Source organism: Erithacus rubecula (assembly GCF_903797595.1).
Source record: "Erithacus rubecula genome assembly, chromosome: 4".
In the NCBI taxonomy this organism is placed as follows: Eukaryota; Metazoa; Chordata; class Aves; order Passeriformes; family Muscicapidae; genus Erithacus; species Erithacus rubecula.
The window spans coordinates 1,798,680-1,824,926 of record NC_136686.1 but is presented as its reverse complement, the minus strand read 5'-3'; the positions used below and the strand labels follow the sequence as shown (position 1 = coordinate 1,824,926).

General features: G+C 42.8%; 2 protein-coding genes across 4 annotated transcripts; both read right to left on the bottom strand.

The window, feature by feature from the left end:
- Nucleotides 1-3,806: 3,806 nt before the first annotated feature.
- LOC306801224 (aldo-keto reductase family 1 member B1-like) lies at nt 3,807-12,521 on the bottom strand. Of its 3 annotated transcripts, XM_079304084.1 has the most exons (10): nt 12,364-12,521; nt 10,262-10,429; nt 9,489-9,605; nt 8,828-8,905; nt 7,460-7,582; nt 7,120-7,226; nt 6,258-6,339; nt 5,747-5,830; nt 5,291-5,373; nt 3,897-4,568 (listed from the first exon to the last, which is right to left on the bottom strand). In XM_079304084.1, exons 1-10 carry the CDS (start codon nt 12,427-12,429, stop codon nt 4,529-4,531), a joined length of 948 nt encoding a protein of 315 aa, XP_079160210.1. In that variant the 5' UTR covers nt 12,430-12,521; the 3' UTR covers nt 3,897-4,528. The 3 variants fall into 3 exon arrangements, with proteins under 3 accessions (XP_079160212.1, XP_079160211.1, XP_079160210.1); XM_079304086.1 differs by lacking the exon at nt 10,262-10,429 and having other exon boundaries at nt 3,807-4,568; nt 12,364-12,472; XM_079304085.1 differs by lacking the exon at nt 5,291-5,373 and having other exon boundaries at nt 3,811-4,568.
- Nucleotides 12,522-15,470: 2,949 nt separating this feature from the next.
- On the bottom strand, nt 15,471-23,571 carry USP18 (ubiquitin specific peptidase 18; the record flags this gene model as incomplete). The annotated part of the gene is made up of 10 exons (XM_079303737.1): nt 15,471-15,629; nt 16,000-16,049; nt 16,464-16,595; nt 17,318-17,488; nt 17,946-18,041; nt 18,452-18,598; nt 19,365-19,444; nt 20,962-21,104; nt 22,622-22,718; nt 23,403-23,571. The coding sequence occupies 10 exons, from the start codon at nt 23,569-23,571 to the stop codon at nt 15,551-15,553; spliced, it is 1,164 nt and encodes a 387-aa protein (XP_079159863.1). The 3' UTR covers nt 15,471-15,550.
- Between the last annotated feature and the right edge of the window lie 2,676 nt (nt 23,572-26,247).

Sequence of the window (26,247 nt, the reverse complement as noted above, 5' to 3'; positions counted from 1 at the left end):
TGGAGGCAGCTTGGAAGGCGGAGTGCAGCAGGGCAGGAGGGAGAGCAGCGAGCAGTGTCATTGTAACAGGCTCTCTCTGTTTCCCTGCGTGACTTAGGGGGAAGGAATTTGGGAAGGGTCGTTCTGGGACACAGTGCGGCACTCAGCCGGCAGAGGGCTTGGATCTTGGAATGTCAGGGTGAGGATTGAGGGAAACAGAAGCACCTGAGTGCAGGGGTCATGATGCGCAGGCTTGAACAGAAAGCATGGGAAGGGAGGGACAGGAAACCCTGTCACCCTTAATGGTTTTGGATTGCTTCTCCAAGGGGAGATAAAGGAAGATGTTACCTTCCTTTAGTCCCAGAATTGTTACAGTAAAATGCAGCCTGTTGTACCCCCGTGCTTGTGCCATATGCTGCCTGCAGGAGCAGAGATTTCCTTTCATCTCCTGCAAGGTGAAGTGGGAAGATCAAAGAGCTCAGTATCCGGAGCTCAGCATTCCTGCTAACTGAGCTCTTCCTGCTGAAACTGTTCACAGCATTTGTTTTTGTGTTGGGGTTTGACAGATCTCTGGGTTTCTGATCAAAGACATTTTTAAGGACAAATACAGTCTTGTAGCTCCTCCAATGAAAAGTTGCTTGTGTTTTGTTTTGTGTTGTTAATTTAAGAACTTGTAGTTCAGCTCCACCTTGTTGGCCTCTTCCTAGACTTTCTGGGGACTCTGATGCAGGAACTGAGCTAGAGTGGTACTGTAGCAAGAGCATTTCCAGCCTACAGCCAAGATTAGGAGCAGCTAACAGAAAAAAACCATATCCTTGGAACTGGTAAAATCAGTACTTGCACAAAATCTATTAGCTGCATTCACTGCTTCAAGTAATACCAGATTAGCAGGCCTTTATTTTATGTTTAAAAGAAAAATGGCTCTCACAGGACAGATCCATTTACATGGTAGCTAAGAATGGTGGTGAACTGATTAATCAGGCAAAACAGGTAGAGAAAATCAGCAATTATTTCATTAGAGAAGGCAAGGTAGTGTTTTTGCAAGTTTTTGTGTAGTAGAAGAGACAAGAAGTATTTGGAACTGGCATCTTGCTGGTTGAAGGTAGGACAGCACAGTCTGGGCACAGCATGTTTGTTTCAGTTTGCAGCTGATGTTCCTTTGAGAGAAAATAGCTTTACTTCTGATATTGGAACATAAATACACAGAGCTGCCTGGCTGGCATCACTTTTCATGATGCTCTTTAATTTGGTGTTTACTTCCCTCAGGGAAAAAGAAGGCAGGACCTCACCTCTCACTCAGCTCACAGAACTGCACAAATGCTGTGAACTGCACTTGTTTCAGAGTTGTGAAAACTGGGGCACAGGAAACTACAGTATTCAAAATGGGAAAAGAAAATCCTGTCTTGAGATTTTCATCTGTACTCACTGTGTTGAAGAGACAACTAGAAATCTGGAGTATTTTGCTGAACTGGGGCACACAAGAGTTAACTTGTGACAAATTATTTTCATTTCAGTCACTTAGTATTCTACAAACTGTCAGGAACTATATATCATCCCTTCCTCTGCCTTGTCCTTGGTCTCTTTAAAATACACAGCCCTGTCTTATTCTGGCAGGACCTTGTTTATTTTACCTATGAGGCAGCTCTTAAAACTATTAAATAGGCCCCACTGGTCTTGCATTTTAACTTGTTTAAGTGCATGGTACAGGACCACTAGTGCAAACATCTGCAAAACTCCATATCTTTTCCAAATGCTTAAGAAAAAAAAGCTGATTGCACAATCAAGCTGTTCTAAACTGAAACAGGCCTGATTACAAGCCAGGTGGTATTGGCACATAAGAGCAGCTGAATTAAATCAGACCAAGTATCTACATATTGCAGCATCTTGTCTCTAGCTGTGGTCAGAATAAGTTGCTGAAGATGAGTAAGTTGAGCACTGCAGCAGAGGTTATTTAAATATTCTCAAAATATGTTATTTTATGTTTAAAATCCATCAGTTAACTATTTATTGTTCAGTTACCTTCTGAGTCTATGTTCCAAGGGAATGATGCTTCACACTCAGAGTTGATGAAGAATTGCCACTTTTTGTTTGGGGCTGATTTGCTGATAGATTAATTTGATTCTACTGGTTTTTACAGTGGAGGGAATAACAACTGGTCTATTTCCAGTCACACTTTTGTGAGCTGTTCCATATTTGATAAACATCTGGAACAGCTCCTTGTACTGGTGTCAGGCCAAGGAAAGTCTTATTTCTTACTACCATCTGTATAACTTATTCCTAGGCCATTGCTTATCCTAATGTGTTTTTTTAAGATTCAGAGGAAGGCAAGGACCAGTATTTCTTGTAGAGGATTGCTTGAAAAAGTTCATGAAATGGGTTTGTACCTGACTGTATTTGACTTCTCATTCAGTTTGCTTTTGTACAATGTCGACCTCAACATGGGAGAGCTTGGAATTACAGCAGATGGAAAACTTGAGCAGTGATCAGCAGCAGGGTTTTGGATTTTTACCTGTTGTTCTTTACCTGTGTTATCAGGTTTTCCCTCCAAAACATGGACATTTTACTTTTTTCACCCAGCCCCTTTGGAACTTTGCATGAGGCTTGACTGTACCAGAATGGATGAACTCCACAATAAAGAGCTGAAGTCATGGGACAACACACTGTGACACAAAGACAAAATGCTCAGTTAAGGTATTTTCATTTTACTGGGCTCATTGGCACAGATAATGTTGCTGCTGACTAGGAGCCATGTATGTGTGACTTTGGTGTGACAGCAGTGCTGCACAGCTGATGGAAACTGAAAAATTAATTTGGGATACTAAAAACCTTTCCATACAGCTTCTGGCAGCAGAGTCAGGGCTGTGCTTGCTGGGAAGCAGCAACTCTGTTCTAGAAAAGGCACATTGTAAATAGGGCTGAGGTTCTGCTGCAAAACAGGGGGATTTACTTCCCACTAACTGACACCACCCAAATTCTTCTCCTTTTACCTTTGCTAAAGTCTTTGCAGCTGAAACAGATCTATTGTCTCTGAAACAAACACACAATCTCTGGCTTCTAACTTGTTTTGAATTTTTTACTATTATATGGCTACTGTGATCATCTAGTCTGACTTCCTGCCTACCACAGTCTATAAACATCCTGTAAATAGCTTCAAGTCTGATAGCTGTGATTAAATTGGAATGTGGTTAGAGAATTCCTATGAAGTGGAGAAGATTTCAAGTGGATGTTGCTGCTATTGCTGTAGATTGACAAGTGACCAGAGGCTGAAGACCTGGGAGCAGAAAAACTTGGGAGAAAACAAGAGAGTGCCCATTACAGGCACCTTCCTCTCCACATCACTGCATTATCACTTTTCACTGTCAATTCCTGATGGATTTTTCAGACCTCTTTCTTTAGATGAGTTGCTGTAGGAAATCTAATTTGATGGGAATTTGCCCTGTTTGTAGGGCACCTGTTACTCAAACATCTTGGAAAAGTCTGAAGTAGCTCAAAGATGTCATTAATTCCTTTATCAACTACAAAGAAAATCAGTTGGGAAAAGGATATTCATCAAGTGTGTATCCTAGTCCTGAACCTTAAGTGCACAATTTTCCTTTTCTCTGCATGCAATGCTGAGTGAGAGCCTAAGGTAAGTATAGGAGTTTTGAGTCAAGTGTTCAAGAGCAAATCTTGATTTACAGGCACCTCATTAAAATTGTTGTGTGCTACAGCAGCACTGACTGTTTATTTAGTTATTTTTTTTTTTTAACCAGAGGCATCCTATGAGTCAAAAAAACAAGCAAACAGTACCTAAGGAACAGTACAGGAGAGTGAAAATCTACTTTTGGCTTCTGTGAAGCTGACCAGCTTTTCTGCTTGCTAAATATGACAGTTGCCAAACAAAATAATTCCTGTGTGTCTCCATCAGACTTTGGATTTTCTAGGAGAGATTCAGAGTCTCAACTGCAGCCATTCTACTGATAAAGACAGTATTTGTGTACTCTTGCAGATAGTATAAACCAAGCATATAAATCTCTTGGTAGTTTATTAGTTTTTGGAAGTTCATAAATAGGAGACATCATTAAGATCTCTTGAATCACATTCAGTGGTGTCCTCTAAAGAACTTTCAGTCTGTTACACTGCAATTACTGAACTCAGCCTCTTATGTCATTAATGTCTTCTCATGTTAAATAGATTGTCTTTAACTGATAATTAAAAGTATATGTGTTACCCTTTTGTCAGGATTTATGATTATGACCAAGACTGCTTTTTCTTGACCAAATAATTGGTTTATTAAACTTCATTATAATTACTAAAATTAATAGAGAATATATATTTTGCAACTGAAAATTGTGTTAGAAGAGCAGCTAAAGGACTGGTGCAAGGGGTTGATAAAAAGGGAAGCAAATGTATCTGTGTTCAAAGATGAATCTTCAGAATGCCTGTGAGTTACCTTCTCCCATTTTTTAATACATGTCCCCTTCTATCATTAACTAATACACAAAGCATTGCATATTGCTTTAACAGTAAATGGTCTGGATCCCTGGAGGATCTGAAGCTGATGCCTCCATCAGTCTTCAAAAAAAGGATAGTCCTTGTGATTTTTGCATCTGGAAAAAGAGCATGATTAAAACAGTTAAAGGATATAGTTTAAAGGAAAAGCTTTCCCCCCCCCCCGGTAAAAGAACTAAAACTGAAATGCATTAAAAAGATGTTAATCTGCTTAGTGTATCCTGGGGCAAGGGAAGGGAATTTTCTGTAACCTTGGTATTTATCAGTGACCTCCTCCTCGAAGGATAATCTATCTTTTGCTCAGTTGAAATGGCCAAAGTTCCCTGAGATATTAAACCTCTTTTGGGAACTCCCAGGCCCCTGAGGATGTTGTTAGACAAGTGGGTAACCTGGGAAAACTGAATAGAATGCAAGTCTTGGTGAGTCTGTAACCATTCTGTTATCTAGGCACTGTTGGCAGGACTACATAGGCACAGCTGTTCCCTTCAAAAAAACCCTTACAACTCTCATTCTTAAAATGGAGTTTATTTACTCTGACTGTCCCTTATGTAAAGGAGACAAAGAAAACAGGGGGGGAATAGCTGTTTATTTGTCTTGAAATTTCCAGCTGATTTTGATTTTCAGGCAGCAGTTTGGTCTGCATCCAGTACAGGATATCTTAAGAACCTTGTGCCAGCATTCCCAACCTATGCAGCATGGGCAAACTCTAATAAACCCAAGGGTGAGATTGCAGCAGCTATTGCCTAAGGCTCTGTCTCTTTTCCTTTCTAAGTGGGGCTGTCCAAGAGGGTCTGCAGTGGGAGGAGGAGGGGGCACTCACTCGCTCAGCGCACAGATGCGATAGCGCTTCTTGAAACTGAGCAGGGTCTCCATCTCCTCCTGAGTCAGCTCAAAGTCAAACACCTGCAGGAAGGGCCCAGACAGCTGGGTTACTTCTGTTGGCAGCAAGAATAGCAAGTTGATTTGCAGGAAGAATAGCAAAAGCAGGCACTCCTGCAGGGAGAGCAATCACTAAATGTGTGACAGTGCTGGTGGGGTCTGCCTGTGTCATAATTGTGCCACAAGGGTTTGGCTTTTCCCTATGTGTTCTAATGAAGACATAGCTCCTTGTTTTCACAGTGACTTTTTGCACTCCTAAAGAAGTAATAAGCTGTGTGGTATCTTACAAAGATTTTGCTGGTTTGAAGTTGGAGGGGGGTGGTTTGTACCATTGGCAGAGTGGGGTTTTTCCCTGTGGAGTTGAACACCATTAATGACTCTGTGGGTGCTGCCTTACCTTAAAATTTTCTTCAATCCGCTGTGGAGTGACAGATTTGGGAATTACACTCACATTTCTTTGAATTTGGAGCCGGATAAGCACCTGCAGGAGCACAGAGGGAATTTACAGATGAGGAGTGTGCTGGCTCTCTTCAGCAAGCTGAGAACCAAAGGTGCTTGCATGGGCACACAGAGCAGCTCTATGGTAAATCAGAGAGGGTTCACAGAGGAGAAGCACTTCCCAAACCCTTCCTCATTATCACATGAGCTCATTAAATCCTTCTCCCTCTCTGAAGCAGAGATGACAACAAGGGAGTGCATTGAACAAGAGTTCAGGATTGGCAGGGATGCTGTGCAGAGGCAGCCAGTGACCCAAAGACACTGGTAATCTTCTGTCCACCACTAAAAGTAAGCTAGAGGAAATATTTTTCTAAAGCATTAAACTGCATATAAGACAGCTGGAACTCAATAATACCTCTGTAAATAGTTCCTTTATAAGGTAAAGGAAAAGAACTCTGACCACTATTAACCTGAGCTGGGGTTTTCTTGTGCTTGAGTGCAATTTCCTTAATTTGAGGATCATCTAAAAGAGAAATATGGTCAGGCTTGGCCCTGTGAAAATAAAAAAAACAAAAACAACAGGTTTCAGTAGTTGAACGACCCATTGTCTTATCCTTCAAGCCCTGTGTCATAAGAATATTATTTGAATTATTAAAATGCTTTAACATTTTGTTACTTCAGTTCCTGCCTTCATTCTTTCCATGAATGGAAGAATTCTTTCTCATGAGCACATGAGAAGAGGCCTGTAGTTCTAGTAAAAACAGTCACTATAATATACTTATGTCCAGCCTGAAATCAGGCTGGGAATTTCTTTGATCCAGATCCCAAGAATTTCATCTTGTCCTTTACAAGCACAGCTGCTCTGGCAAATGCTTTGTTCTGGGTCAGAGAAAGCCATAAAGATGGAAATAAAAGCAAAATTTCTGCTTATCCATTAAAACTTATCCATTTAAAAACTGCATCCCTTTGTCCCAGCAGGACTGCAAAGTTGTTTTCTTAAGCATCTGCTGCTTTGGTTTGTTGTTTGGTTTGTTGTGGGTGGTTTTTGTTTTTTTTTAGTTCAGAAATTCTCCTACATGTTTAATAAGCTCACCAAAACTCAGTTAAGAATTCTCTGCTTTCATCAACCACTTGGTCCTTTTTCTTCAAAATATAAACTGCAGTGGACTGAATATCACAACAAGTGTGAGGTATTGGGTGTGATTTTTAATGAATTAATAAATCTTTTTCTAATTACAGTTTTACTCTGAGGTTTCATCCACATCCTAAGAGTGTTTTACTGCACTGACTCCAATCTACATCTAAGCAAGAAATCTCATAAAACATTCTTACCTTGGCCAGTTGGGTGCTCCAAGGGGACAATATGCAGTGACAGGGATTCCTTTTGATTGGCAAAACTTAATCAGCTCTTCCTGAGGAAGGTAGGGGTGGCTCTCAATCTAAAAAACAAACAAAAAAAAAAAAAAAAAAAAATTAGCTTTCAGTTCTCAGGAGCAGAAAGTGCTTCAAGGTTTAGCATCACTGTGGTACCTCCCAAGTGTCACATCAGCTTTGGAAATGTGATTCTTTCTGCAGGTGTGGAGTTTTAAAGGGAGTTTTAAGAGATATTCCAACCAGTGCAACACCCCAAACAGGTGTGATGTCAGTACTGAGGAGCTGGAGGACAAGTTACCTGATTATTTGCAGGTTTGTGTCTCAAGCCTGGTTTGCTCAGGAGCCGATGGATCTGTTTGTGGTTGAAGTTGGAGACTCCAATAGCCTTCACCATTCCCACATCCACGAGCTCTTCCATAGCCTAGAAACACCACAGAATCACACTTCCTAGTCAGTTCTTACACTTTCATATGGAAAAAATGCCCAACAAAAAAATCTTCCTCTTTTGAATGAACAGTGGGGCTCTGGTCAGAGTCAGGATATCACATCATGTGTCACCATACAGACAAATAACAGCAATATTCACACTAAACTAAATTCCTGAACTATTATTATAATTTCAGTAAAATATGACTATTTTTAAATACTATCTCCAGGCAGACCTTCACACAGATGAAAGAGATTCTTTTAGGGTAATACTTCAGCAGTTCTACAAGGAGCTGTTATGACACAGCTGGAACAGGATGGATACTGATGATCCACACATTAATTTCCTAAGACAGATGTACCATTTAGCAGTTGGATTATAGGATAAGCAGCACTTTCACTTTCTTTCACACTAATGAGCAATAAAACAGCCAGACAGTCCTAATTCAATTGTCACATCCAGCAGAAAAGAAACAGGGGAAAATAATCTACTACCAGCCTTTGGAGCAGAAGATACCCTTGATCCAAAGCAGAAATAATTTTCATTTGAAGTTTCTATCATAAGCAGCAACTTTTTACTTTTGAATTAACTACAGAATTGTGCCTTATTCTTCATCTGACAGAAAGCAAAAAGCATCAGTGGATTCTTCTGACTCCAGTGAGTTTCTTACCTGCTTTTGGTGGGAGTGGAAGGGGAAGGAAGCCCAAACTGAGAGCCAAGCAGAAATTTGAATTGATGTTTGAGCCTGGCCTCCCAGGCAGCCTGTGCTGCACACAGAGCTTAGCAAAAGTCTTTGGCCAAGTTCCACTATCTTCCAGAGACAGAAATTTGGGTGCTCTGGTACATTGGCACTTGGGCATTTTGGCTTTCCTGGGGTCTGGACAGCTCAGGTGCAGCTAGAGATGAGCATGGCTACAACTAAAGACACCAAAAATTGCCCAGAGAGTTGGGTGGGGATGAGAGTGACAGCACTTGTTAGCTCAAGGCACTGCAGGGTACACACAGCCAAAGATTTCCTCTTGTCATGCCAACTCAGCCAGTTTAGTAAGCAGTAGATGCAAAAATACCCAAACTTTGGCACAGTGATACAAAAAGGAGCCCAAGGACACAGAGAAATCAACAATCTTGAATACTTTGTGTTAGAAATTTTCTCAGAACAATTCCCACAGTGGAAAGCTCAGAGTTTTCAGGCTGTTATTTCAATCTAGCAAGATATTTTTGGCCTGTAAACGAATGTACCTCCCACGTATCCAGAAAATCTGTGTCGCTGGGAATGATCCTGCCATGTCCATCTGCAGGAAATAACTCCTCTCCTGCCTATCAACACAAAGAGAAAAGCAACATTAAGGTCAGCTGAATTAGAAGGACTTAAAGAAACCACTTAGAAATTTGGGGAAACAAGTGGGGCTGGATATCCTGAGACAGGGCTGAAACAAGTAGCTTGTACCAAAAGAGAAATCTTCAAGAAAATCTGTTTCTTGAGATTCTGTCCTGCAGGCAGAGGAAATGTGCCTGTGTGCCTCAGGTTGGGAGGTGACACGATGGGGAAATCAGGATTTATTTAACCTGGGTTTAGAGATAGAAAAAACAGAACTAAGTAGTTCACGTGTTTGATTGTTGATAAGGAAATGGCAGCCAAACCCCACACTCTAAGAGGAATGTGATCTGGATGGTCATTGAAAATGCTGTGCAGGGAAAAATAAAGGTGGTTTTTGTACTACAAGACCTAGTTTAGGCAGACATGACCTTACCTTTCCTCCTGGACTCTCCCTGCAGATTTTATCACATGTCCTAATGAGCTTTGCCAGCACTCCTCATTGGAGAGGACTAAAGACATGTCTGGTCCCAAAGGTAAAAGGGGAACCTGACAGGTGGATCCCAGCACTCAAAGCTGCAATACCTTGAATCCCATGGGACAGTGCATCAGGTAGAGATCCAAATAATCCAGCTGGAGGGCAGCAAGTGTTTTCTGGCAGGCCTCCTTCACCAGGGATCTCTCGTGGAAAGTGGACCAGAGCTGTGGGGGAACACAAAGCCTGGGAGCTGCTCTCCTGCCCTCACCAAGGCAGAGCATCCCTGGCAGGGAAGCACACAGCACAGACACAGGGGCAGCTCAGGATGTGGCACATCTTCTCATCTACAGGTAGTGCCACTCGAGGCACCTGGACTGTTTTGTGGTAGAATGAGAATGGGATACTCTGAAATCCCATCAATTACTGCAACTACAGAAACAAAGAAAATAAGTGAACCTGGTGAAAATCAACTCTCCAGCTTCCAGCAGATAGAAGTTACTGTATTTTTCCTACCATTGTTGTTGGGGGAACAAACAAAACAAAGCACAACACAGAGGAGCTGACAGGCTGAGGCCGGTGGCGCAGCAGGAGTGACCATGAAACAATAGCCCTGCTTCCTATCCCAGAGGCCAGAGAGAGCACAGCCTCAGTTCCTGTCTCCATGGCTGACAATGGGCATGGACTACAAAAAAGCCCCTCTCAAACCAAGCCTTTTGTTCCTCAAGGGCTGATCTATTCCTTCACCCTACCCATCCACAAATCTCTTTGCTGTGAGAGAGAGGAGTTAATTCCCAGCTTCATCCCGTGGCACTTTCCATGTTGGGGCTTTGCCTTTCCTCCCCAAGCTTGCCCCATGTGAGAGATATTATCCAAGGCACACCTTGCTGACAATGAAGAGCTCCTCTCTCCTGACGACTCCCTCCTGGATTTTTTGTCTCAGGGCATCCCCAATCTCTCTCTCGTTCTGGTACAGGTAGGCACAGTCCAGGTGGCGGTACCCAAGGTCTATGGCAAACCTCACTGCCTCCCTTGCTGCTCCCTGCAGAGACTGAAACCACAACAGAAGCCACTGGTTTGACAAACAGCAGGTTAAGAAGTTTGCTGTCCTGAAAACCTGGCGTTTTTAAGCCCCCGAATAAGCAGTTCCAGGCTTTGTGAAATCGAATGGCAAAGGGTGGCACTGATGATCACCTGAGCTGATCTGCCCTTTCCCAAGGGTTGAAAATTCACTTTGGGAGATGAAGCTATCTTGAAATAAGTTCTGATTTCCCCAGAAATCAAGAGCAAATTTCGTGTGACATGAGGAAACCAACTGCACAAAAACAATCCAGGTCCTGTTGACACAGGACAGGGAGGGGACTCAAAACACTAGAGACAGTGCCACCTCCTGGGTAAAATTCACACTTGGTACTTAACAGCAAAATAAATCACTTCAGATTGTTGGCTTGGAGACACTAAAGAGCTGTTTGATGACTGAATCCAGAAAATGCCACTCCAAACAGAAATGTGATTCAAAACCATGACCCCCTCCTTTTGTTTTTGGTTTTGTTTTTTTGTTTTGTTTTGTTATATCACCTCTCCAAGTTTTTCCAGTCAAAGGGTGTTTACCTGGTTCATCTAAATTAACAACAGAAACATAGAAAATGCAGCAATTTTTTTTTTTTTTTTAAGTTTTAGAGGTTTTCTTTTCTGCAATCCCTTTCCCCATCCCATCCCTTCCTCCTGGGGCAGCACAGGGAAGCAGGCATGGGGAAGGAGGCTAACAGTGGCCAAATGCTGGAATTTTGGAGCCCCCCACCTCTGGGTGCTGCTGCCATGCAGGAGGGAGGAGTCAGTGGAGAGCAAAGGCAACAAGAGATTATGCAAAACTCTGTCATGTGAGATATTTCTCATAAAAAACAATCATTTCATTTTACAGGGCTTTGAGTCAGAGCTGCTGGGTGAAGGGGAGGCCCTGTCACTCCACCAAAACTCTCTGAGCCTTGAAATCAAACAGCTTTAATAAAATAATCACTAGGAGCTATTATTTTGTGGTGGCAGGGATTGTGTGCCCAAAATTTCCTTTCTACTTAGTCCTAAGCAGTTTCTATTAGCAGCTAAACAAGCTCCAGGGAGAACTTCTTTAGGCTTCTTAGTGTCCTTTGTCATCAGAAAAATAAAGACTGAAAGGGTTAAACAAACTCACTCCCATTGGTGTACATAAAGTTAAATGCTGGTTACCACCAACTGAGCCAAAAATTTAAGAATTTAAGGTATTTTTATGGTGACTGGAAAAGTGTTTCATGGAGCTGCAAAGTTGTGATTTGACATATTTTGTTTCCAGTCTGAGATCCAGGGGAAAATCTACTTTTAAAAAACCTTTTTATCTTTCTTAAGATAAGTTTCTTAAAATTTTCAGCTCATTTCCAGATTCCTTTTACATTTATAATTTTGTATATTCTTAAATCTTAAATTCTCTCTTACCCAAAGTCCATTAGGTAACATTTGCAGGTAGAAAACCACCCAAACTAAATCCCTGTAAAGTGCTGCATACTCATCTGCTGCCAACAAAAATAAGTTATCCTCAGTCTCTAAGGCATTATTGTGAATTCCCATTTCCAAATATACTTATTGCCCCTTAAGTTCCTATATCTCATCAAAGCTGACACCTACATGACATGCTGGGTTATTAATACCATTGCCAAAAGAAAAAACCCCAAACAAATAAACAAACAAACAATACCAAAAGCAAAGCAAAACAAGCTGGCCAGAAGTTTTTGCTGCATCATTTTAGCATGTAATGTTTTTTTTTCCACAGCTAAGAAAAATCTTTTATCTACTTGTCTACCTCCAGTCACTCCAAAGGTTTCCTGAAGGTCAAGAATATAAATAAATACAAATAAATACCTTCATTACCTGAGATTTGTGTTGAATAAAAAAAAAAATACTGTGATTTTCTGCTGAAAATCTGCCTGACCATTAGTCCCCAGCTGCAGCAGGTACCTGCCAGGTGCCCAGTCCCAGGATGGGCATCCTCCCACCAGTGGGCAGCTCCAGGTGCTTGTCCATCTCCTCCCAGCACCACAGGCAAGCAGAGCCCGTGGTTTCTGTCTTGCACAACCTTTAAAATCAGCTCTGCCCCTCCCTCCTGCTGCTGACTGGCTGCAGGCAAGGAAAATATGGGCAGAAGGGCTGTAATAAGAGTGGGCAGGGATTTTGGTTTATCTCACCCTTTGGAAGAACTTCAACACTGATTGCAGGCTCCTCATTAATTGAGCAATCTTATAATGGCAATTTTGCATTGGCTGAGGTTACAGATTTTTGTACACCTCATGGCCTCTGCTTTCCAAGAAATGTGGCATTTGGGGAGTTGGCACACACCCCAAAATAATTTCTCATCTCACCTGTCCTGAACACACCACCACAAATGCCAGAATGCTGCAGAAGCATTAACCTGTCCACAGGAGCAATCTTTTTTTTTTTTAAATTCCCAATATGGCTTCATCCCCACAGCACAGGCACCTATGTTTTTATACTTATTTATATTTCTTTCATTAGTATATATATATATATTTGATCTCAAGGTTCTCCATAACTTTTTGCCCTCAATCACTCCATGATGAGTGGGTACTCCATTCAGAACCCTTTTAATTTTATTGCTGAGCTCAAGAAGATCAGGCCTGTTGGTCTGAATTCTGCCATGAAAGCAGGGTTTAACCAGAAATTGTAGTGCCCAGGGCTGCCCAGTGGAGATTTCATTCCCCTACGTGGTTTTTCTCCTTATTTGTGAAAAAAAAAAAAAAAAAAAAAAATTATGTGATGACCACACCTCTCTGAATCATTGTTTCCCTGTCCTTCACTGATTTTGTAAATTACATATGACCATTTTACAAATTATACCTTTGTGAGACATTTATTAGATGTATTTCCTGTCTTTTCCTGGTTTTCTGTGCCTTCCTTGAAGGTGAAGAATATCTGAATCTGAGGAGGAGTCTGGCAGAGATGAAGCAGAGAATGTGTAATTTGCTACTGCATGGTAATCCTAAACCAAACAAAAATGGGAAATGAGGAGTTACCAGGACCTACAATAATCCTTCCATAAACATTCTCTTGTCTTTATCTGGCTTTTCCAAGCCCTTGTTGCTGCTGGGCTTCATTTGCACTGTGAGTCAAACACAGGACAAATAATCCAGATCCTTTGTAGCAATTTTTGGTGAGCACCTGTGTCTGGCAGAAATGCCAGGAGCTGTTTTATGGCAGCACACCAGTACTGAATCACAGGCACTGGGCTGAAAGGGATGTCCTGGGGTGAAAATAACCCCTTGGGCTGGGCTTTGCTGTGGACACAGCAAAGAAAAAGCCCAGGTCAGACAGTTTCTACTAAACAATTTAAAAAATCCAACTTTTAATTAAAATGAAATGTAACAAATACAAAAAAACAACCATAAAGCAAAAAACTCATCACCACTTTTCTAACTAAACCCTACAATCCTAACCCAACCCCCAACATAACTTTAAATCATAAATAACTCCAACCACCCCACCTAAAAAAAAAAATAAATCCAAAAGCCCTCTACTACCCAAATAAAATATCAGCTCTTTCACTGCCCAAAATAAAACTTACAAGCACTTTATTCTCTCTCAAAAATTAAATTGCGATTGTTTCCTTGATGGGTGACATCCCTGGAAGGTTAGGACACATTTAAGGCCTTTTTCATAAGCACAAGTTTTTTAATTTCAAGTTACAGCTATTTAGAAATGTCAGTCTCTTAACCCATTAACTTCCCAGTTCCTGAAAGTCCATCTTTTTTCAGCTCCTTCACAGAGGCAGTGCTGGAAAAGGAAACAGAAACTTGGTTTTCACCCATTGCAAGATGCTTTAGAAATAGTGCAATGAATTCCTGAAGGTGAGCAGCCTGAAAATTCCTCATCCTGATGGCAAATAATGTGCTGGGATCTTTTTACCACAGAATAAACAATGCACATACAGAGCTGAACAGAATAATGGAGCTTGCTAATACAGGTCCTGTTTTAGCATAAATACCTTCCACACAGTGAAAGAGAAATTTCACAGCTATGCTCTAAGATTTCTCAGTTTACCTTCAGAAAATGGACATGATTTGTGATCTTCATTGACATTACCACAATAAAATTTAGTTATACATAGATGGCAGCATATCTACACTCGTTTTACAGTTTTATATAATTTATATTATTTTAATATAATTTAATAATTGCTCAGTCCATAAAAACAGCACCTTTCTAAAGATACAGTCATAGAGTGTGTTAGGTTGAAGGTACTTCCAGATCTCAAAGTGCTGGGATCCTCAATCCAAGAGGATCAGCAAGAGTTAACAACACAAGTGCTTTGAAAGCCACACAATCAAAAATCCCAAAAGTTCATCAAGGCATCTCACTCCCCTTACCACCATGTAGGGCCTGGATTATGCAAAATCACTAGCCAGCTTCAGAATCTCTGCTGCTCTGAATATTTTCATCTACAGGAAAGAAAATGCATCTAAAAGCCTGATAACCCTGCTGAAATAATAATCACCTGCACAAATTCATACAAACTCCTCTTGTAAATCAGAACTGCTCCAGTAGCTCCTGATTTAAAGCACATCTCAGCTGCAGTGATTTGTTTTCAGGGAGGTTTTAAGGAGTGTGTGATGTCACAAGGGTTCTGATCCTTCCTCCAGCTGTTTCTGGGGTGATTTTTGGGGTCTCCTGCCCAGTTTGCCAGCATCTAACACAGTGCTAAAAGGACAAAGTAAATCTCAAGGTCTTACTGGCTCTGTATGGCTCCCACAGCTCTCCAGTAAAACCACACACCTCCCTGGAACATCACACAGGCTTTCAAGTCAAACACCTCTCCTGGCCTGGAATCCAGGCACCAGCATTAAGGTAAGGCAGCAGAGACAAGGACTAACATCACCAGCTTTTAAAGAGGAAATGAACATGTAGAGTCACATAAATATTTAAAAAAACACAAAATAAATGGTCTGTAGTTGCAATAGTTCCTAGATCCTTTCTCTAGCTGTGTCAGCTGCACTTCTTTTCCATAAATAAATGTGAAGACCAAGGTCTTCACAGAATGTGAAGAATGAGTGCAGAATGTCTTCCTTGTGGAATATTTGTACAGGTCCATGCTGGCACAGAGGTGCTGAGCTCCATGGACAATGCACAGCTCTCAGAGACATTCTGGTTCTCCTGGACTGGGCTGCTGAGGGTGCTTTTTCATGTAAAACAGGAGATAGGCTGTTTCTCTCCTGTGGAGGCAAAGAGAAAGCAAATCACAAGGTATGTTTGAAGATCTAGGCTGCAGGTAACATCCCAGAATTGCTCCTGCTCAGCTTTCTGAGCTTTAGGTAAACTAAGCTGGTCCTCTCCACTATTGTCAAGACTCCCTGGCAGAGCTATAGTTTACAGGGGAGATTATTTCCCTGCTGTGATCTCATTTTCTTTCAAAACAAAAAGCATGGAGAATTCCTGACTGACACATCTCCTGCATCCCCACCACACCCCAGGCAACATGCAGCCCATTTATCTTCCATTAAACCATCTATCTTCCCTCTCTTTGCTACCCTCATTCCAAAGTCCAGAGCAGCAATAGGAGAAATTAGGGATGTGTTTGCTTACAAGCTGAGGTTGGAACGTCCATAGGTGCATTTAACATCATCCCATGACACCTAGAGAAGAAAAACACATGAGATGAGACTGGTAAAAACCCCTAAAGGACAGAGACATTCTGATACCATCCCAGGAATTCTCATAAGAGTGGAATAAGTGGCACCTCCAGGAACTAAACACCTTTCAATAAATTGGTTTATTGCTTTTACTCTTTGAGGAAAACCAGTTCTGGTTTACACATTAAACAGATGTAAGGTACATTGAGCAGGATATTCAGCTGCTTGTGCAAATCACAAAACAGAGCCTGAAGCCTTGTTTGGTACAGAAGTGAGAGTCACTCTGCCCTCAGCCCAGAGCATCCTGTAGCAGAGCTGGACAAAGCTCTGCAGCCTTAGTCTCCTTTCCTGGCTCTCTTTAGCCAGGCTGGATGAGACCTGGAGGAATGCCCAGGAAGGCACAAAAGAAACTCTGACCTGGCAAACGTGGGAATCATTGAAGCAATACCATCTGCACTCTGTGAGGCTCCGAATATAGGCACAGTAATGGCCCCAGCTGGAGTATCCTGAGTGAGCAACCACAGCAAAAAGCTCATACTGCCAGCTAGCCTGCAAAGACACACAAGGAACAACTTGAGAGCAGCAATTCTCATCTGCCACACACTGCAGAGAAGCAGCAGCCAGGGCAGCAAGGATGTGCATTTTGTAAGGAAAAAAAAGATCAGGTTGGCCTTGAGTATCCTGCTTTTTTTGCTCTTACCCTCAGAGTTTTGTCTGTCAGCTGTGGGCTGGCAGCCTCTCTGGAGCCCAGAGGATTGTGAAAAAGGCAGCAGGACAGCAAAGGAGCAGCAAAGAGGTTCAACACAGCCAGAGACTTGTGCTGTTGCCACACTTCACCTTGTTAATCTCCAGAAAGAGAAACAGATCCACAGTGGGGCAGATCCATCTCAGCTACCTGGCAAAGCTGTTGTGGGCAGCTGTACCAAACTCTGTGGCCAGCAATACCAACAATGCTGCCTGGGAAATACCAGGAATAGAGTCCCCTGTCTTGGACAGGTGAGATCTGCAAAGCCTGGCTTTTGTCCTGAAGGCAGGAAGCTCCAGTTATGATGCCTTTGGTGATTTAATCTGAGCACAGAATGTTGAATAATGACTGAACCAGTTAATCAGTGGGAAGTGAGACAGCACCAGGCACAGGTAAAGTTTCAGACACAAATTTTTAAGACAGGCCCTTTTAACTGAGACAAGCATTGGTGTGATCTCTTAAATGTTTACGAGAATGGAGCAGAGAAGAGAATTAAAACTGCCCTTTTTGAACAGGTGCATCTCACCTTTTCACTGTCATCTGCTTGGCACTGGTTTTCTGTCAAGATTTCCCTGAAATCAAGCTCTTGTGGGAATGGCAGGGAGTGACTCAGCTTGAGTGTGTAAGAGGATCTCTCAAAGCAGAAGCGCTTCAGGTGCAGGGTCAGAGTCTCTGGCAGCTGGACAAGCTTCCTGCTCTGTAAAGCAATAAATAATGCAGTTAAAAACTGGGGAGCAAACCCTGGGGAGGCAGGGTGGAAATTGTCACCCCCAATGTGTGTAGAATGGGGAGCAGCCAGTGCTCCAGGGAATATTTGCCAATTCCATGGGGCCAGATCTGCACACAAGCTTTAGTGTCATCAGCACCCAGCTCTGGGTGTCTCAAGAGCTGCTTCACTTCTCATGTGCTTTCTCAGCCCTTGGCTGGTATCACTAGGAGGGTAAGAAGAGGAAAATCAACTTCCTTGTGACAAGGGACCTCCTTCCCAACGGGAGCAAAGATGTCTGTGGTTTGTATCTCACTGACACTGCTGTGCTGACAAATCTGAGTTGTTGCTCTCCTCTTAAACTCACATGGTTGAGTCCTTTCCCCACCCTCTGCAGTCCTCAAGGGAGTTCTGGGTGTGAGACATGGCAAAATAATTCTCCAATTACCTGCAGAAAAGGTGTTTCTCTCCCACACTGCTGACAGAAACACATGTTTTGTCCAGTCAGCTCCTCTGGAAGGAAGAAGTATTGCAGACAGTGCTCCTAAGAAGACAGAGACTTCTTTCAACTGAATTTTTTTCAATTTTTATTACTATATTATTTCACAGGGTCCAAACACCAAAGTTACAGAAGGCATGTTTTACTCAAAAGGCAAAAGGCTGCCTAGCAGCCTGAAATAAAAGGTACCTCATTTCTCCTAGCTACTGCTGTGAGTGCAATAGCTGGGGGGGAAAAAAAGAGTATATGTATTCCACAAAGAAAGTATTGATGTATAAATGCCTTTTATACCTGCTTCAAAGCCCATAGAGGTTTTCAAAGCAGTTCCTTTATGCTAAAACAGAGTAAAGTGGTCAGAGATTCAACAAGGTCCAGTGGTCCACTGGCATTTGAAAACTCCACTGTGAACAGAGGGGAATCATCTCCTAAGGAAACAGTGCTGCTGCTGAACTTACCAGAGTCTTCAGCCTGTGAGAATTGGCATCTAGCACTGGGAGTGGAAGGGTTAACATGGTGCTGTTGTTCTTTATTTCAAAAGAGCAGTTCTGACAGGCCAGATGCTCCTGTATGTGGATCGTGTACAAATCACTCAGCTCTTCAACCTGGAGGGGTGAAAAAAGAGGCAGAAACAAGGTTTGTGAAGAAGACAGCTGAGCTGTTTCCCTGAGGGTGGGAAAGCCTGTGTGACCACACATTTCAAGCAAGGTTGTTGCTTTAACACTGGAGCCAAGATGTGACAACGACTTGTGTGGACAGGGTACTTCTCACTATTTAAAGGAGATCGACTCCTTCCCCTCATTCCCTAACAGAAGGGAAAGACAGAACCTGTAAGATCAGAGTTAAATATCTGCTTTGAAGCAGAATTCTTCTGTTTTGCTTGAAACTGCAACAGGAGCCTGTCTTCTGTATTAATAAGAGTCACTTTCCTCAGTCCCATGGGAGGAACTGTTACATACATCATGTACTGTCAGTGACTAATTTTAATGAAGTGCACGTGGCTGACTTCAATGATTGCAAAAGCTGTGTCAGGATACACCAATAAACACTTACAGAAATTTGGGGGAAAAATAAATTAAATATAACTAAATACAATGCTGAAAAAAGATCAATCTTTTAGTTATTAATCAGCTCCCCCATTAGAATGGAGACTGGCATACCCTGAAAGCAGGATGAGCAAAACATAACTGTGATTCAAAATGTCAAAGCTTATGAAATAAAGATTCTCTGTCTGATTTGAAGGATGCAATGAAAGAGGAGATAATTTAAAAGATTTAAGTTAGGGCAATTGCCCGTGAATGGGATCCTTCAAGGAGCAGGGGAAACCACACATGATAAGGGGCAAAGGTTCATTTCAGTCACCATCCTTACCAGCTCTGGCTTTTTCATCTGCTTCTTTAACAGGTTCCAAAGAGTCAGAAAGAGCTGAGCAGCATCATACTGCACAAACACTGCACAAACAGAAAAAACAGCCTCAATCAGCATCACAAACAGCACCAAGCACAGCTTTCCCACAAATGGCAAAGGGATATTTATTGTCCCTCCTTAGAACCAGTCTGTTTTTTGCTCCTCCCTGCAGACACAGAGCTTAGGCTGCACACAAGCTGCAATTTCTCCATGTGACCTGAACAGGCAGTGGGGAAAGACAGGAGTGTTTGTGCCACCCAGTGCAGAAATCATGTCCTTGTCACCAGATGAAGGGACAAGAGGACACTCAATACCCACCAGAGCAGGGCTCAGTTGGCTCACTGAGTTGAGGGCTGCATTTCACAGCACCAGAGAATGGTTTGGGTTGGAAGGAGCCTTGAACATCATCTGGTTCCACTCCCCCCACCATGGGCAAAGACACCTTCCACTAGACCAGCAAACACCTTCCAGTCTGGCCTTGAACACTTGCAGGGATGCAACATCCAACTCCTCTGGGCATCAGTGTCTCACCACTCCCACAATAAAAAATTTCCTCCCAGTATTTAATCTAAACCAACTCTCCATTTAAAGCCTTAACCCCTTGTCCTATCCTTCTGTGTCATTTGTCCTACCATGCCCTTGTAAGCAGTCTCCTTTGAACAGTCCTTAGAAACAGTGCAGGGAAGATTCTGTTCTCTTTTTCACCTTCATTACTGCACAGATCTGTTTCCCCCATGTCCTCATGCCCCATGAAGGTGAAAATCTTCCTGAGAGCTGAGATTAAAATGCCAGGAGGGCCCATCCATGTGTCCCACACAGCAGATAGTATAAACCCCTTGATGATTATCTCTCTTTAGCTGCAAGAGGGATGTCAGACTGCAAAGCCACTCAGAGTCAGGAGAAAAATGATGCAAACAGGGATACTGAGTTTATCTTGTGTTCCTCTTTCATAAAGGTCAGGACACCTTTCAGTGCTCTCCTGTTTGGGCTTTCATATGACAAAGATAAGGGAATTTGGTTATACCCTGTGTATTTGTACACACAGACAGAGTCTTGACATCCCATTGTCACTGGTCACTCATGCATTAAAAACCTCTTTCTTTTAGAACTTTGACCAGCTGGGAGATTCAGCCTGTAAATTCTTCTCTCTGCCCTTATAATAAGCTGCAGGAGGGGGATCTGTGCCAACTCATTCTCTTTTCCAAACTACCCGTTTCTTCTAATAAGCAGCAGCAACTATTTCACTGTCATGATGCCAGTACAGCAAGAAGAATCAAACAATGAACTCTCTGGCCTGCCCAGCCCTTTCCTCCTGGCCAGTATCCACATCTGAATCTTCTAACAGTCTGATACTCTTCCCACCCTTTGGATATCAACAAATATATCCAGCAGGGTTTCTTTTTCCCCCTCTCTTCACAAGCAAGAAATTGCCCTCAGCTCAGAGGCAGCTACAAAATGTGTCATTGTGCAGCCAGCTCCTGGCATTCCTGAATTCCTGAAGGAGATGTTTGTGAGTGCTGGATAATGCAGACAGAGGTGGGCACGAGGCAGGGCTGCTCACATTTCACTCTGTGCTCTGCAAGGCAGTAAGCCAGCTCTGTGGGCCAAACAGCTTTGCACTTTCCACACTGCATCTTCTCCAGCAGCAGGAGCATTTGGTAGGGGACATTGCTCCTCCTCCATGCAGGGGATGGCACTGTGATCCTGAAAGGTAATTCAGAGGTACAGGGGAGAAATATCAGACATCACACCTGAAAGGAGCACAGGGCAGTAGGGAGGCAGCAGCTTAAGAGGAACCAGCATGGGTACATTTTCAGCAAAAGGAGGAATAAGGGAAAGCAGTCACTTGCACTAGCTCATCCCACAGTGCAGCCTGACAGTCCTCAGGTAAAAGGCCAAAATTTTAAGTTGGCTTGTTCCTGCACAAGAAACAAGCCAAGCAGGACCTCAAGTGTTTTCTGGCCTCTAGAAACAACTTTAGTTACAGCCAATTTCAGACATTTATTGCCTCCCACTCATTGATGTCCTCACTCTCAACATGCCTTCAAAATTTCATGGGCATGTATATCATAATGCTTGTATTTCAACTGTATGCCAATAAAAACTTGTAATTCTCCTTAAATTTGCTGTAGCCTACAGGTTTTTCTTTCTTTAAATAAGCATGGTAACCTACAGTCTACACTATTTAGCTTTTCCCATTTATAATAGTTATAATCTCTGTATGCCTGTAATTTGTCTCCTTTCTCCTCTGCTCAGTAGTGAGCACATAAGAAAGGACTGAACAGATTCCTTTTCAGATCCACTGTTGTAATAAATTAGCTGAATTTTCTTCATGCAGGAAAAGTCAATTCTTTATTCACACAACTTGTTTTATACAGTTTTTACAGGCCACATGTGCAACTCTAATTGGTCAATAGTTTTCTTGCCAATTACTCCATAGGTTAGTAAAAGGTATTTTACTTGTCTATCAAATTTCTCTGTTCTTGGTTAGTTTACATATTTTGTTCACTGATTCTCATGAGACAGATTTCTTGTTTCTTGCAGATGCAAATGGTTCTTTTACCAGAATAGCTTGTTGTGCCAACTGTTTTCATGCTTAAGATTGTTTCCACATGGGAACTTGCAAGTTACTTTGCTGCACATAGAAGTAACAAACTAGCTACTAATTTAAATCTGTAGTGAAGTAAGTAAACTAAAACCAAATCAAACTAGTCATTAGTGTGGTCATTGGGGAAACAGAAGCCCAAATCCTCCTCAAAGCACACAGGGACAACAGTCAAGCCAAACAAAGTAATGCTATGTATTTATGATCTGAACAACATTCTTCTCTATCAGAGGCCAAACAGGGCAGTCAGGGATTAGGGTATATTTATATTTACATGCTTCAAGTGACAAAATTGAAAGTTGCCTATTAATCAGGCGTGTCAGTAAACCTGAAATAAAATTATATCCTGTTAGGGAAAAGAGATACAAGCCATAAAGACCCAGTTCAGGAAATGAATCAGAGATGATTAACAAGTCTGAGCACTGCAACTTGTGCCTTTGCAGGGGCTGTCAGTGTGTGACAGACACAGCAAGACAGAGACCATGCTGAGGGACCAAAAAGCATCCTGATAGCACCTCAGAGATCCAAGCCTTCAAATAAATACACATTCCATATCAAAAAAAGGAGTGGAGACAACAGGGCAACTGGAAATATCTCGGGTGGTTCCAACAGGTACCTTCGGAGAATCCTTGTGAAGTGGATATTCATGAAGAACACTTGGAGCAGGGAGTTCAGGCAGCAGGTCTCTCCAACATTGTACAGTCCAACAGCTTCTGTAGGGGAGAAAAAGAGGAAGTGAGGCCTAGGGATAGGTACAGGAAAAGAAAGTGAAAATTATCTGAAAGCGGCAAACTCTTCTTGTATTCAAACTTCTCTTGTATTCAGTCACTCAGTGATGAGCCTCTTGTCATTCTGTCATTCAGTGATCAGCATCTTGGTCAGACCTGAAAAAAGGGGATTTCACAATCCATCTATTCTTCTGTTGCTCAGGCAGATAACATCTGGTTTTGTTTGGCAATTGACTGAAAAAGTCCAGGTAGACCTGGCTAATGATGCTCAGATTTCACTGGGTTCCTCTGTTTGCAGCCCTCACATAACACACCTGAACACAAAAGAGAACAAGAGAAGGAAAAGACTGCCAGTATGAGGGGAATAACCAGAGCCTAGTCCATGGTTTAGCAAATCCAGCAATGCTGGCTGTGTTTGGAAAGTGATGGAGCCAACAACTAAGCCTTTTTGGCTGCAATGGCCAATTTGAGGACTAAAATAAGGAAAAAGCTCTGAAATCTTAATGAATTCCATTCATGGTTACTTGGCAAGGCAAAATGAAAATCATCTGTATATTCCTCAGTGAAGAGGTAAGGAATAGGAGAAAATTAATCCTATAGACAGAGAACAGAACAGCAGACATGAGAAACAGAAAATATGACAGTGAAGAACAGGCAAAATATTATTACCATTTTTTAAGTCTGCCACACCAAAGACTGATGCCAGCTTCTGGTTTTTTGCCTTCATCTCTTCAATTTCCTCTTTATTATTTTGTATTTCAATTTCTGCCTCCATGGTCTCACTTAGTGCCATCTCTGCTTTCTTGCTGCTTTCTTGACGTCCACTTCTTTGTCCCATCAAGGACAGAAGGACTGCAGAGACATTTTCATTATGAAAAAAGTGAAATAAAAAAAAAATTAAAAATCATTGAATGGTTTGGGTTGGTAAGGAGCCTTAAAGATTATCTAGGTTCCATCCCCTGCCACAGTCAGGGATGTCACCCACTGGATCAGGTTACTTAGGGCCCCTGATTAAATGATGATTCAAATTGCCCAAAAGCAGGTCTTGCAAAACTCCTCTGTTCAGAAAAAGCAATCTTTTATCAAAATGTAGCCCAAGTATGGAAAAGCTCAAGTTTCACCTTCTCTCCTGACCAGACAAGCACATTTGGTTTCTGTACTGGGCTCCTGCATTGGTTTTAAGCACTTGCATCACAGCACTTCAGACCGTAATTCTGAGAGACATGTAAGCACCAACAGTTTCTTTTTCTATTCCTTCAAGTGATCACAGACAAAGTAACTGATCATGCAAAAGAGCCGTTAAAAAGCCTAGATTTTTAAGGGAGTATTAAACAGACCATTACTCTGCCAGTCTCCTGTGACTCAGCTACTACAGCAAAATAAAAGTACACAAACAAAGCAATCTGATAAAAGTTCAAATGCAACTAAGTTAAAACTTTCTAAAAGCCCGATGCCAACACGGAGAGAGAATCAGAAAAACAAGGATAGTCATGGCAAAAGAAAGCTCGGAAATTATTATTGTAAAAGTATTAAACAGCAGATAAAATCAACCTAAGGCCAAGCACTAAAAGAATGAAGAAAAGCTACTAAGAAAGGGAAATAAGCAAAATCCTGGTTCTGCCTTTTATTAAAAAAAAAGAATATCTTTGCTTTAAAAGCATGGTTTTGGGTTAACTATGCCTAATAGTGTCAAATATCAAAGTTACTGAAGGCAGAGAAGCTAGAAATTAAATGGCTTTTTTCCCTGATTATTACCTTTAAGCTTAAGCTGTACTTTTGATTGCTTACTCTTGAAGATTACTTTTGATCTCTAAGTGTCACTAAGATTCACCAAATATTGTCAAATTTGCTGAGAACCATTTGGGGGGCGGGGAACTCTGAAATTCAAGAACATTACTTTTTATACACAAACTTGGTGATTAGAACAGCTACACAGGAAAATATAAATTTCATTTGATTTCTCCCTTGGAGAACAGAAACTGAACACAGGCTGCCTCTTCTCCTGGAGATGATTTAACACATTCAGGTTTCTGAAAGCTGAGCTGGAGTGGGAGCCCATCCCAGACTGGATTTAGCTGGTGTAGAACAAGCCAGAAGCTAAGGGATGCTCCCAGGCAGTGGGGATGTCAAAAGAGACAAAAAGGAGAGGGGCGGGCAGCACAGAGGTAATTAACAACAGCTAGAGATGTACCGGGGATAAAGCAAACCTGCAAGAAACAGGTTTTGTCAGGAAAGGGAGGACTAAGAGTGGGATTAAAGAGCAAGCACAGGGCTGAATGGCTTTGAGTGACTCGAGGAAAAAGTAGAAAGATGTCAGGGCAGGAAGGTGCAGTGGGACACAGGAGATTTTGTTCGTGATTCCATGGATTTTTCTCTCAGTCACCACTATCAGGAATCCTACTGTGGGAACAGGGACACGAGTTGAACTTCTGAACCCTCGGAACCACCTTGTTTTGGCTGTCAGAAATACAACCTCCCTAAGACTTGCACTTGTCGTCCTTTTCCCTGCACAAGGATATAAAACAGCTGGTGAGAGAGCCAAAGAACTGAGCATCAGGCTCTCCTCCTGCCTCTCATTTCTCCTCTCTCGCTGCAGGAGCAGCGTTGCTTCTCGGTTTTCTTTGCAAGTCAGGGGTAGGACTCGGTACCTCAAGCACCAAGCCAAGCAACTGCACTTGTGCAAAAACACAACTCTCACTGGGCGGAGAAGAGGGATCAGTCCTCTGCACACCCTCCACCCCATCATCATCTCCCCTCACACTCCTCAGCTCCTTTTCCTTGATGGGAATCTTGGGGTGCAGATGATGCTAAGGCAGGTCGTGGCGAGGCCAGGCTGGACGCGGCTCTGAGCAGTCTATTCCAGTGGAAGGTGTCCCTGTCCTCAGCACGGGGACACGAACTGGATGATCTTCAAGCTCCCTTCCAACCCTAACCATTCTGTTTTTAGGGTCCCCCTGAGGGCTCCAGCAGACTGAGTGTGCCGATCCACTCTTGAAGGGAAGGAAGCACGTAAGAGCGCATCACCTCCACACTGGGACGCGACTGAAAGCACACTTCCCACTCAGCCCCTAAACTACTCCCCGTTACCATTTCCCCATTTCCTTCCTTCCTGACACCTCCCAGCACTCCATAATCTCCCAAAACAGCCAGTCGGCTTCTTACCATTTCCCGCAGCACCTGAGGCTCACAAGGGGCAGCGGGGCTGGTACAGCGGGGCTGGCACAGCGGGGCTGGCACAGCGGGGCTGGCACAGCGGGGCTGGCACGGCACAGCGGGGCTGGCACGGCACGTCTGCCCGGAGCAGCCGCTCCTCCAGGGCAGCAGGAGCCGGGAGAGCAGCGGGAGCTCCTCCAGGGCAGCAGGAGAGCAGCACCGGGAGCTCCTCCAGGGCAGCAGGAGAGCAGCAGCAGCAGCCGGCAGGGCAGCGGGCGGAGCGGGCGGAGCGGGGCGGAGCGGCCCCGCAGGTTTCATTTCTCCCTCGGCCGAGAGCAGGCACAGAAAGTGAAACTCGGAG

Coding starts and splice junctions, on each gene's coding strand:
- LOC306801224 (XM_079304084.1), bottom strand. CDS start 12,429: ATGGACAAGCACCTGGAGCTGCCCACTGGTGGGAGGATGCCCATCCTG. Junction 9,606..10,261: donor AGCTCTTCATTGTCAGCAAG/GTGTGCCTTGGA, acceptor GTTCCCCCACAG/CTCTGGTCCACTTTCCACGA. Junction 4,569..5,290: donor CGCATCTGTGCGCTGAGCGA/GTGAGTGCCCCC, acceptor CTCTTTTTCCAG/ATGCAAAAATCACAAGGACT.